Consider the following 13,036-nt stretch of genomic DNA (forward strand, 5'->3'; position numbering starts at 1 on the left):
CACGAGTGTTTTGTGCTTAAACAAAAGAGATTACAATGGGATGAGAGAAGAACTAGCTAAGGTAGACTGGGAGCAAAGACTTTATGGTGAAACAGTTGCGGAACAGTGGAGAACCTTCCAAGTGATTTTTCACAGTGCCCAGCAAAGGTTTATACCAACAAAAAGGAAGGACGGTAAAAAGAGGGAAAATCGACCGTGGATATCTAAGGAAATAAGGGAGAGTATCAAATTGAAGGAAAAAACATACAAAGTAGCAAAGATCAGTGGGAGACTAGCGGACTGGGAAATCTTTAGGGGGCAACAGAAAGCTACTAAAAAAGCTATAAAGAAGAGTAAGATAGATTATGAGAGTAAACTTGCTCAGAATATAAAAACCGATAGTAAAAGTTTCTACAAATACATAAAACAAAAAAGAGTGGCTAAGGTAAATATTGGTCCTTTAGAGGATGAGAAGGGAGATTTAATAATGGGAGATGAGGAAATGGCTGAGGAACTGAACAGGTTTTTTGGGTCGGTCTTCACAGTGGAAGACACAAATAACATGCCAGTGACTGATGGAAATGAGGCTATGACAGGTGAGGACCTTGAGAGGATTGATATCACCAAGGAGGTAGTGATGGGCAAGCTAATGGGGCTAAAGGTAGACAAGTCTCCTGGCCCTGATGGAATGCATCCCAGAGTGCTAAAAGAGATGGCTAGGGAAATTGCAAATGCACTAGTGATAATTTACCAAAATTCACTAGACTCTGGGGTGGTCCCGGCGGATTGGAAATTAGCAAACGTGACACCACTGTTTAAAAAAGGAGGTAGGCAGAAAGTGGGTAATTATAGGCCAGTGAGCTTAACTTCGGTAGTAGGGAAGATGCTGGAATCTGTCATCAAGGAAGAAATAGCGAGGCATCTGGATGGAAATTGTCCCATTGGACAGACGCAGCATGGGTTCATAAAGGGCAGGTCGTGCCTAACTAATTTAGTGGAATTTTTTGAGGACATTAACAGTGCGGTAGATAACGGGGAGCCAATGGATGTGGTATATCTGGATTTCCAGAAAGCCTTTGACAAGGTGCCACACAAAAGGTTGTTGCATAAGATAAAGATGCATGGCATTAAGGGGAAAGTAGTAGCATGGATCGAGGATTGGTTAATTAATAGAAAGCAAAGAGTGGGGATTAATGGGTGTTTCTCTGGTTGGCAATCAGTAGCTAGTGGTGTCCCTCAGGGATCAGTGTTGGGCCCACAACTGTTCACAATTTACATAGATGATTTGGAGTTGGGGACCAAGGGCAATGTGTCCAAGTTTGCAGACGACACAAAGATAAGTGGTAAAGCAAAACGTGCAGAGGATACTGGAAGTCTGCAGAGGGATTTGGATAGGCTAGGTGAATAGGCTAGGGTCTGGCAGATGGAATACAATGTTGACAAATGTGAGGTTATCCATTTTGGTAGGAATAACAGCAAAAGGGATTATTATTTAAATGATAAAATATTAAAACATGCTGCTGTGCAGAGAGACCTGGGTGTGCTAGTGCATGAGTCGCAGAAAGTTGGTTTTCAGGTGCAACAGGTGATTAAGAAGGCAAATGGAATTTTGTCCTTCATTGCTAGAGGGATGGAGTTTAAGACTAGGGAGGTTATGCTGCAATTGTATAAGGTGTTCGTGAGGCTACACCTGGAGTATTGTGTTCAGTTTTGGTCTCCTTACTTGAGTAAGGACGTACTGGCACTGGAGGGTGTGCAGAGGAGATTCACTAGGTTAATCCCAGAGCTGAAGGGGTTGGATTACGAGGAGAGGTTGAGTAGACTGGGACTGTACTCGTTAAAATTTAGAAGGATGAGGGGGGATCTTATAGAAACATATAAGATTATGAAGGGAATAGATAGGATAGATGCGGGCAGGTTGTTTCCACTGGCGGGTAAAAGCAGAACTAGGGGGCATAGCCTCAAAATAAGGGGAAGTAGATTTAGGACTGAGTTTAGGAGGAACTTCTTCACCCAAAGGGTTGTGAATCTATGGAATTCCTTGCCCAGTGAAGCAGTAGAGGCTCCTTCATTAAATGTTTTTAAGATAAAGATAGATAGTTTTTTGAAGAATAAAGGGATTAAGGGTTATGGTGTTCGGGCCGGAAAGTGGAGCTGAGTCCACAAAAGATCAGCCATGATCTCATTGAATGGTGGAGCAGGCTCGAGGGGCCAGATGGCCTACTGCTGCTCCTAGTTCTTATGTTCTTATGAGATAGGATTAATTGAAAACCTCATTGTGAAAGCACCCCGAGGTAACAGTGATCATAATATGATTGAATTTTATATTCATTTAGAGGGAGCGAAGAGTTTGTCCAAGACTAATATTGTAAACTTAAATAAGGGCAATTATGAGGGTGTGAAAGCAGAGCTACCAAGAGTGAACTGGCGAGCGAGCTTAGGGAGTAGATCACTAGGTGTTCAGTGGCAGACATTTACAGGAATAATTCAGAATACACACATTCCAATGAGAAAGAATGAAATTTCCAAATTACTGAATTCAAATGTCACCATCTGCCATGGTGGGATTGAAACCTGAGCATTACTCGGTATGTATGGATTCCTAGTCCAGTGACTATACCACTACACCATCGTCTCACCCAATCTTCATCGAACCTCCCCTTAAATGTATCAGCACTTTGCGCCTGGGCTATGTCTGCCTTGTGGTTGCGCGTGCCACACTCTCAGCGCTATCTGGGTGGGAGAGGTTTAGACATGGAGCAATGGGAAAGATGGGCATGGATTTGCTGAACTTCTAGTGGTTAGACTTCAGCTGGAATATTGTGAACCATTCTGGGCGCCACACTATAGGAAGAATGTAATGTGAATGCATTGGAGAGAGCGCAGAAGAGATTTACAAGAATGGCTCCAGGGATAAGAAACTTTAGGTACCAGGATAGATTGGAGAGGCAGGGACTGTTATTCTTGGAGAGGAGACGGCTGAGAGCAGTTTTGATAGAGGTGTTTAATATCATGAATGGGGGGGGGTTCTGGACAGGGTTGATCGGGGGAAACTGTTCCTCCTTGTAAAAGGATAGAGAACGAAGAAAAAGCAAATACTCTGCGGGAAAAAAAACGTGTCCACACGGTGAGTGGTTGGAGTTTGGAACACACTGCCTGGAAGTGTGGTGGATGCAGGTTCAATCGAGCCATTTGAGGGGGCATTCGGTGATCTGCAGGGGGACGGGGAAAAGGCAGGGGAATGGTACCAAGTCATGATGCTTGTTTGGAGGGCTGAGGCAGGCATGATGGGCCGAATGGCCTCCTTTGCTGTTAACATTATTCGATTTGGAGGACCCAGCTTTTCATTTCCAGATTCTTGCCCTTCCAGGGATCAGTCTGGTGAATCTCTGTTACCCTCCCGCTGCGGCAAATATATCCTTCCTTAGATAAGGTGACCAAAACTGCACATAATATTCCAGGGCATGGTTTCACCAAGGCTCTGCACAACTGCAGCAACGCCAACATTCAAATAATTCTCTTATTTTAAAAAAAGCCAATGAGAGAGTGAGTGGGAGAAAGAAAGGGACAAGGAATGAGAGGGGGACAGACAGGATCAACAATAGAGAGAAGAGGACACCTACCTTATTCTCAGCCTCGTCACCAGACATCCCATCGCTGTCAGTATCGGTTACACGCTCCTTGCACTTCAGGTCGATATCAACGGTGCTGTAGGGGTCATCTGCAGAGTGAGTCAAGAGAACAACTGTTCACTCATGGCAAAAAGGAACCCAGAAACATTGCCAGCTTTCACCAAACACCCGCCCTCACCAGAAACAGGGACACACCCACTCATCCAAACGTGAAACAGGGTCACACCCACCCATCCAAACTAGAAACAGGGTCACACCCGCCCGCCCTCACCAGAAACAGGGTCACAACCACCCACACAGACCAGAAACAGGGTCACACACACCCACACTCACCAGAAACAGGGTAAAACCCACCCATCCAAACCAGAGACAGGGTCACACCCACCCACCCACACCAGAGACAGGGTAACACTCACCCATCCAAACCAGAAACAGGGTCACACCCGCCTGCCCTCACCAGAAACAGGGTCACAACGACCCACACTCACCAGAGACAGGGTCACACACACCCACCCTCACCAGAGACAGGGTCACACCCACCCATCCAAACCAGAGACAGGGTCACACTCACCCGCCCTCACCAGAGGCAGGGTCACACCCACCCATTCAAACCAGAAACAGGGTCACACTCACCCACCCTCACCAGAGACAGGGTCACACCCGCCTGCCCTCACAAGAAACAGGGTCACACTCACCCACCCTCACCAGAGGCAGGGTCACACCCACCCATCCAAACCAGAAACAGGGTCACACTCACCCACCCTCACCAGAGACAGGGTCACACCCGCCTGCCCTCACAAGAAACAGGGTCACACTCACCCACCCTCACCAGAGGCAGGGTCACACCCACCCATCCAAACCAGAGACAGGGTCACACTCACCCGCCCTCACCAGAGGCAGGGTCACGCCCACCCATCCAAACCAGAAACAGGGTCACACTCACCCACCCTCACCAGAGACAGGGTCACACAAGCCCATCCAAACCAGAAACAGGGTCACACCCACCCACCCTCACCAGAGACAGGGTCGCACCCGCCCACCCTCACCAGAAACAGGGTCGCACCCGCCCGCCCTCACCAGAGACAGGGTCGCACCCGCCCACCTTCACCAGAAACAGGGTCGCACCCGCCCGCCCTCACCAGAGACAGGGACGCACCCGCCCGCCCTCACCAGAGACAGGGTCGCACCCGCCCGCCCTCACCAGAGACAGGGTCGCACCCGCCCGCCCTCACCAGAGACAGGGTCGCACCCGCCCACCCACACCAGAGACAGGGTCACAGCCTCCCACCCTCACCAGAGACAGGGTCGCGCCCACCCATCCTCACCAGAGACAGGGTCGCGCCCACCCACCCTCACCAGAGACAGGGTCGCGCCCACCCACCCTCACCAGAGACAGGTTCACGCCCACCCACCCTCACCAGAGACAGGGTCACCCGAACCCTCACCAGAGACAGGGTCACACCCACCCACCCTCACCAGAGACAGGGTCAGAGCCTCCCACCCTCACCAAAACAGGGTCACGCCCACCCTCACCAGAAACAGGGTCGCACCCGCCCGCCCTCACCAGAGACAGGGTCACACCCACCCTCACCAGAGACAGGGTCGCACCCACCCACCCTCACCTAGACAGGGTCACAGCCTCCCACCCTCACCAGAGACTGGGTCACACCCACCCGCCCTCACCAGAGACAGGATCGCACCCACCCACCCTCACCAGAGACAGGGTCGCACCCACCCACCCATCCAAACCAGAAACAGGGTCACAGCCTCCCGCCTTCAACAGAAACTGGGTCGCACCCACCCACCCTTACCAGAGACAGGGTCACAGCCTCCCACCCTCACCAGAAACAGGGTCACGCCCACCCATTCACACCAGAAAAAGGATCACACCCACCCTCACCGGACACCGGGTCACACCCATGCGCCCCACCAGAGACAAGGTCACACCCGCCCGCCCTCACCAGAGACAGGGTCACAGCCTCCCACCCTCACCAGAAACAGGGTCACGCCCACCCACCCTCACCAGAGACAGGGTCACGCCCACCCACCCTCACCAGAGACAGGGTCACACCAACCCTCACCAGAGACAGGGTCGCACCCACCCACCCTCACCAGAGACAGGGTCACAGCCTCCCACCCTCACCAGAGACAGGGTCACACCCACCCACCCTCACCAGAGACAGGGTCACACCCACCCACCTTCACCAGAGACAGGGTCACACCCACCCACCCTCACCAAAACAGGGTCACGCCCGCCCCCACCAGAAACAGGGTCGCACCCACCCACCCATCCAAACCAGAAACAGGGTCACAGCCTCCCGCCTTCAACAGAAACAGGGTCACACCCGCCCGCCCTCACCAGAGACAGGGTCGCACCCGCCCGCCCTCACCAGAGACAGGGTCGCACCCGCCCGCCCTCACCAGAGACAGGGTCGCACCCGCCCGCCCTCACCAGAGACAGGGTCGCACCCGCCCGCCCTCACCAGAGACAGGGTCGCACCCGCCCGCCCTCACCAGAGACAGGGTCACACCCACCCTCACCGGAAACAGGGTCACACCCGCCCACCCTCACCGGAAACAGGGTCACACCCATCCATTCACACCAGAAACAGGGTCGCGCCCGCCCACCCTCACCAGAGACAGGGTCGCACCCGCCCACCCTCACCAGAAACAGGGTCGCGCCCGCCCACCCTCACCAGAGACAGGGTCGCACCCGCCCACCCTCACCAGAAACAGGGTCGCGCCCGCCCACCCTCACCAGAGACAGGGTCACACCAACCCTCACCAGAGACAGGGTCGCACCCACCCACCCTCACCTAGACAGGGTCACAGCCTCCAACCCTCACCAGAGACTGGGTCACACTCACCCGCCCTCACCAGAGACAGGGTCGCACCCACCCACCCTCACCAGAGACAGGGTCGCACCCGCCCACCTTCACCAGAGACAGGGTCACACCCACCCAACCTCACCAGAGAAAGGGTCTCACCTGCCCATCCAAACCAGAGGAAAGGGTCACACCCGCTCACCCTCACTAGAGACAGGGTCACACCCACCCACCCTCACCAGAGACAGGGTCACACACACCCTCACTCACCAGAGACAGGGTCACACCCACCCTCACCGGAAACAGGGTCACACCCGCCCACCCTCACCAGAGACAGGGTCGCACCCGCCCACCTTCACCAGAGACAGGGTCACACCCACCCACCCTCACCAGAGACAGGGTCACACCCACCTACCCTCACCAGAGACAGGGTCGCACCCGCCCACCTTCACCAGAGACAGGGTCGCACCCGCCCACCCTCACCAGAAACAGGGTCGCACCCGCCCGCCCTCACCAGAGACAGGGTCGCACCCGCCCACCTTCACCAGAAACAGGGTCGCACCCGCCCGCCCTCACCAGAGACAGGGACGCACCCGCCCGCCCTCACCAGAGACAGGGTCGCACCCGCCCGCCCTCACCAGAGACAGGGTCGCACCCGCCCGCCCTCACCAGAGACAGGGTCGCACCCGCCCACCCACACCAGAGACAGGGTCACAGCCTCCCACCCTCACCAGAGACAGGGTCGCGCCCACCCATCCTCACCAGAGACAGGGTCGCGCCCACCCACCCTCACCAGAGACAGGGTCGCGCCCACCCACCCTCACCAGAGACAGGTTCACGCCCACCCACCCTCACCAGAGACAGGGTCACCCGAACCCTCACCAGAGACAGGGTCACACCCACCCACCCTCACCAGAGACAGGGTCAGAGCCTCCCACCCTCACCAAAACAGGGTCACGCCCACCCTCACCAGAAACAGGGTCGCACCCGCCCGCCCTCACCAGAGACAGGGTCACACCCACCCTCACCAGAGACAGGGTCGCACCCACCCACCCTCACCTAGACAGGGTCACAGCCTCCCACCCTCACCAGAGACTGGGTCACACCCACCCGCCCTCACCAGAGACAGGATCGCACCCACCCACCCTCACCAGAGACAGGGTCGCACCCACCCACCCATCCAAACCAGAAACAGGGTCACAGCCTCCCGCCTTCAACAGAAACTGGGTCGCACCCACCCACCCTTACCAGAGACAGGGTCACAGCCTCCCACCCTCACCAGAAACAGGGTCACGCCCACCCATTCACACCAGAAAAAGGATCACACCCACCCTCACCGGACACCGGGTCACACCCATGCGCCCCACCAGAGACAAGGTCACACCCGCCCGCCCTCACCAGAGACAGGGTCACAGCCTCCCACCCTCACCAGAAACAGGGTCACGCCCACCCACCCTCACCAGAGACAGGGTCACGCCCACCCACCCTCACCAGAGACAGGGTCACACCAACCCTCACCAGAGACAGGGTCGCACCCACCCACCCTCACCAGAGACAGGGTCACAGCCTCCCACCCTCACCAGAGACAGGGTCACACCCACCCACCCTCACCAGAGACAGGGTCACACCCACCCACCTTCACCAGAGACAGGGTCACACCCACCCACCCTCACCAAAACAGGGTCACGCCCGCCCCCACCAGAAACAGGGTCGCACCCACCCACCCATCCAAACCAGAAACAGGGTCACAGCCTCCCGCCTTCAACAGAAACAGGGTCACACCCGCCCGCCCTCACCAGAGACAGGGTCGCACCCGCCCGCCCTCACCAGAGACAGGGTCGCACCCGCCCGCCCTCACCAGAGACAGGGTCGCACCCGCCCGCCCTCACCAGAGACAGGGTCGCACCCGCCCGCCCTCACCAGAGACAGGGTCGCACCCGCCCGCCCTCACCAGAGACAGGGTCACACCCACCCTCACCGGAAACAGGGTCACACCCGCCCACCCTCACCGGAAACAGGGTCACACCCATCCATTCACACCAGAAACAGGGTCGCGCCCGCCCACCCTCACCAGAGACAGGGTCGCACCCGCCCACCCTCACCAGAAACAGGGTCGCGCCCGCCCACCCTCACCAGAGACAGGGTCGCACCCGCCCACCCTCACCAGAAACAGGGTCGCGCCCGCCCACCCTCACCAGAGACAGGGTCACACCAACCCTCACCAGAGACAGGGTCGCACCCACCCACCCTCACCTAGACAGGGTCACAGCCTCCAACCCTCACCAGAGACTGGGTCACACTCACCCGCCCTCACCAGAGACAGGGTCGCACCCACCCACCCTCACCAGAGACAGGGTCGCACCCGCCCACCTTCACCAGAGACAGGGTCACACCCACCCAACCTCACCAGAGAAAGGGTCTCACCTGCCCATCCAAACCAGAGGAAAGGGTCACACCCGCTCACCCTCACTAGAGACAGGGTCACACCCACCCACCCTCACCAGAGACAGGGTCACACACACCCTCACTCACCAGACACAGGGTCACACCCACCCTCACCGGAAACAGGGTCACACCCGCCCACCCTCACCAGAGACAGGGTCGCACCCGCCCACCTTCACCAGAGACAGGGTCACACCCACCCACCCTCACCAGAGACAGGGTCACACCCACCTACCCTCACCAGAGACAGGGTCGCACCCGCCCACCTTCACCAGAGACAGGGTCGCACCCGCCCACCCTCACCAGAAGCAGGGTCGCACCCGCCCACCCTCACCAGAGACGGGGTCGCACCTGCCCACCCTCACCAGAGACAGGGTCACACCCACCCTCACCAGAGACAGGGTCGCACCCGCCCACCCTCACCAGAGACAGGGTCGCACCCGCCCGCCCTCACCAGAGACAGGGTCGCACCCGCCCGCCCTCACCAGAGACAGGGTCGCACCCGCCCGCCCTCACCAGAGACAGGGTCGCACCCGCCCGCCCTCACCAGAGACAGGGTCGCACCCGCCCGCCCTCACCAGAGACAGGGTCACGCCCACCCATCCTCACCAGAGACAGGGTCACGCCCACCCACCATCACAAGAGACAGGGTCGCACCCGCCCACCCTCACAAGAGACAGGGTCGCACCCGCCCACCCTCACAAGAGACTGGGTCACACCCGCCCACCCTCACCAGAAACAGGGTCACACCCGCTCACCCTCACTAGAGACAGGGTCACACCCACCCGCCCCCACCAGAAACAGGGTCACACCCACCTGCCCCCACCAGAAACAGGGTCACACCCGCTCACCCTCACCAGAAACAGGGTCACACCCACCCACCCTCACCAGAAACTGGGTCACACCCGCTCACCCTCACCAGAGACAGGGTCACACCCACTCACCCTCACTAGAGACAGGGTCACACCCACCCGCCCCCACCAGAAACAGGGTCACACCCACCTGCCCCCACCAGAAACTGGGTCGCACCCACCCACCTTCACCAGAAACAGGGTCACACCCACCCACCCATCCAAACCAGAAACAGGGTCGCAGCCTCCCGCCTTCAACAGAAACAGGGTCGCACCCACCCACCCTCACCAGAAACTGGGTCGCACCCGCCCACCCTCACCAGAGACAGGGTCACGCCCACCCACCCTCACCAGAAGCTGGGTCACACCCGCCCACCCTCACCAGAAGCTGGGTCACACCCACCCACCCTCACCAGAAACTGGGTCACACCCACCCACCCCCACCAGAAACTGGGTCACACCCACCCACCCCCACCAGAAACAGGGTCATATCCACCCACCAATCCAAACCAGAAACAGGGTCACAGCCTCCCGCCTTCAACAGAAACAGGGTCACACTCACCCAACCTCACCAGAGACAGGGTCACACCCACCCATTCACACCAGAAAAAGGGTCACACCGGCCCTTACCAAAAACAGGATCCCGCTCGCCCACCCTCACCAAAAATAGGGTCCCGCTCGCCCACCCTCACCAAAAATAGGGTCCCGCTCGCCCACCCTCACCAAAAACAGGACCCCGCTCGCCCGCCCTCACCAAAAACAGGACCCCGCTCGCCCGCCCTCACCAAAAACAGGATCCCGCTCGCCCACCCTCACCAAAAGTAGGGTCCCGCTCGCCCGCCCTCACCAAAAACAGGACCCCGCTCGCCCGCCCTCACCAAAAACAGGATCCCGCTCGCCCACCCTCACCAAAAATAGGGTCCCGCTCGCCCACCCTCACCAAAAACAGGACCCCGCTCGCCCGCCCTCACCAAAAACAGGACCCCGCTCGCCCGCTCTCACCAAAAACAGGACCCCGCTCGCCCGCCCTCACCAAAAACAGGATCCCGCTCGCCCACCCTCACCAAAAATAGGGTCCCGCTCGACTGCCCTCACCAAAAACAGGATCCCGCCCGCCCTCACCAAAAACAGGGTCCCGCTCGCCCGCCCTCACCAAAAACAGGATCCCGCTCGCCTGTCCTCACCAAAAACAGGATCCCGCCCGCCCTCACCAAAAACAGGGTCCCGCTCGCCCGCCCTCACCAAAAACAGGATCCCGCCCGCCCTCACCAAAAACAGGGTCCCGCTCGCCCGCCCTCACCAAAAACAGGGTCCCGCTCGCCCGCCCTCACCAAAAACAGGGTCCCGCTCGCCCGCCCTCACCAAAAACAGGGTCCCGCTCGACTGCCCTCACCAAAAACAGGGTCCCGCTCGCCCGCCCTCACCAAAAACAGGGTCCCGCTCGACTGCCCTCACCAAAAACAGGATCCCGCCCGCCCTCACCAAAAACAGGGTCCCGCTCGCCCGCCCTCACCAAAAACAGGATCCCGCTCGCCTGTCCTCACCAAAAACAGGATCCCGCCCGCCCTCACCAAAAACAGGGTCCCGCTCGCCCGCCCTCACCAAAAACAGGATCCCGCCCGCCCTCACCAAAAACAGGGTCCCGCTCGCCCGCCCTCACCAAAAACAGGGTCCCGCTCGCCCGCCCTCACCAAAAACAGGGTCCCGCTCGCCCGCCCTCACCAAAAACAGGGTCCCGCTCGCCCGCCCTCACCAAAAACAGGGTCCCGCTCGCCCGCCCTCACCAAAAACAGGGTCCCGCTCGACTGCCCTCACCAAAAACAGGGTCCCGCTCGCCCGCCCTCACCAAAAACAGGGTCCCGCTCGCCCGCCCTCACCAAAAATAGGGTCCCGCTCGCCCGCCCTCACCAAAAACAGGGTCCCGCTCGCCTGCCCTCACCAAAAACAGGTTTCCGCTCGCCCGCCCTCACAAAAACAGGGTCCCGCTCGCCCACCCTCACCAAAAACAGGGTCCCGCTCGCCTGCCCTCACCAAAACAGGGTCCCGCTCGACTGCCCTCACCAAAAACAGGGTCCCGCTCGACTGCCCTCACCAAAAACAGGGTCCCGCTCGCCCGTCCTCACCCAAAACCAAGTCACACAGCACCCGAAAACATGATCCACCTTCCCCCAAAATGTGGTCACTGCTCATCCCTCTTCCCTAAAAACAGGATCATTCCCCTCCTCCCCTTATACGGTATTGCTCCGCTACCCCCTCCCCCGAAAGGGGATCGCTCCCCTTCCTTTGCCACTGTTCCCTAGGCTCTCTCCGCTTTCCCTTCCACACCCGCCTTCCGAGAGCACAGTTCCTTCCTGGGGTTGCAGCACCATCTTGCACGCTCAGATACAGGGTATGGATGAACTCAAGACCATCTCAGTGCCAGCTCTTTGGGTGGCAGACAGGAGCCACTTGCTGCTTCGTGCCCAACATCCTGCATAACTGCGACTGGGTTCCTGCTGAAACCCAGGGCAAATTCTCCAATAACGTAGGCGTTGGATAAAGCTGAAACACAGAAGCAATTTCATTCGTTCAGCTCTCAAAATGGAGAATGATTTTTTTTTTTCTGACTGGGTAAAGATGCAGAGCCAATGGAGTTAAAATACAGGACACCCATTTTCTCACTGAGTGCTGTCACAGCCTTGAGGGGCTGAATAGCCTCCTTCTGTTCAAATCCTCAGCCTGAACCAGTAACCTGGCAGACTGGTCTATCTCCTGCTTTAGCAGGGAGGTTTTGGTACGAGAGAGAGGATTAGATCAATCCAACCCCCCCCCTCCCCAATTCCTCCGCTCCCCAACTCACCCATCACATCATCATCGCCTTCCTCCTCACAGATGACCATCCTCTCCTCATCACTGGTCATGTCCTCACTGGTGGTCCGCTGGGAGCGGAATGGTCGGGGTGGGATGCCCTCAGGGAGCTGCTGGAGGACACGCCGTCGCTGGGAGGCTGGGAACTGAACCCCAGTGTTCCTGGGGTGACGTGCTGCGATCGGGCCCCGGGGTAAGGCAACGGGTTCGAACACATCTGGAGAGGGGAAGAGAGAGGCAGGGGGAAAGAGAAAGAGAGGAGGGGGTAGAGAGGGAGGAGGGATAAAGAGGGAGGAGGGGGTAGAGAGGGAGGAGGGGGTAGAGAGGGAGGAGGGTAGAGAGGGAGGAGGGGGTAGAGAGGGGAGGGAGGGGGGGGTAGAGAGGGAGGAGGGTAAAGAGGGAGGAGGGGTAAAGAGCGAGGAGGGGTTAAAGAGCGAGGAGGGGTAAAGAGCGAGGGAGG

General features: G+C 58.0%; 1 protein-coding gene across 1 annotated transcript in view; it reads right to left on the reverse strand.

The window, feature by feature from the left end:
• Positions 1 to 13,036, reverse strand: part of LOC140387096 (protein capicua homolog) — a 509,424-nt gene that overhangs the window by 72,912 nt on the left and 423,476 nt on the right. The window contains 3 exon segments of the mRNA XM_072470105.1: positions 3,603 to 3,700; positions 12,569 to 12,685; positions 12,688 to 12,793. Of these exon segments, the coding sequence (XP_072326206.1) occupies positions 3,603 to 3,700; positions 12,569 to 12,685; positions 12,688 to 12,793 (321 nt within the window).

The sequence above is a fragment of the Scyliorhinus torazame genome, chromosome 12, assembly GCF_047496885.1.
Source record: "Scyliorhinus torazame isolate Kashiwa2021f chromosome 12, sScyTor2.1, whole genome shotgun sequence".
Classification (NCBI taxonomy): Eukaryota; Metazoa; Chordata; class Chondrichthyes; order Carcharhiniformes; family Scyliorhinidae; genus Scyliorhinus; species Scyliorhinus torazame.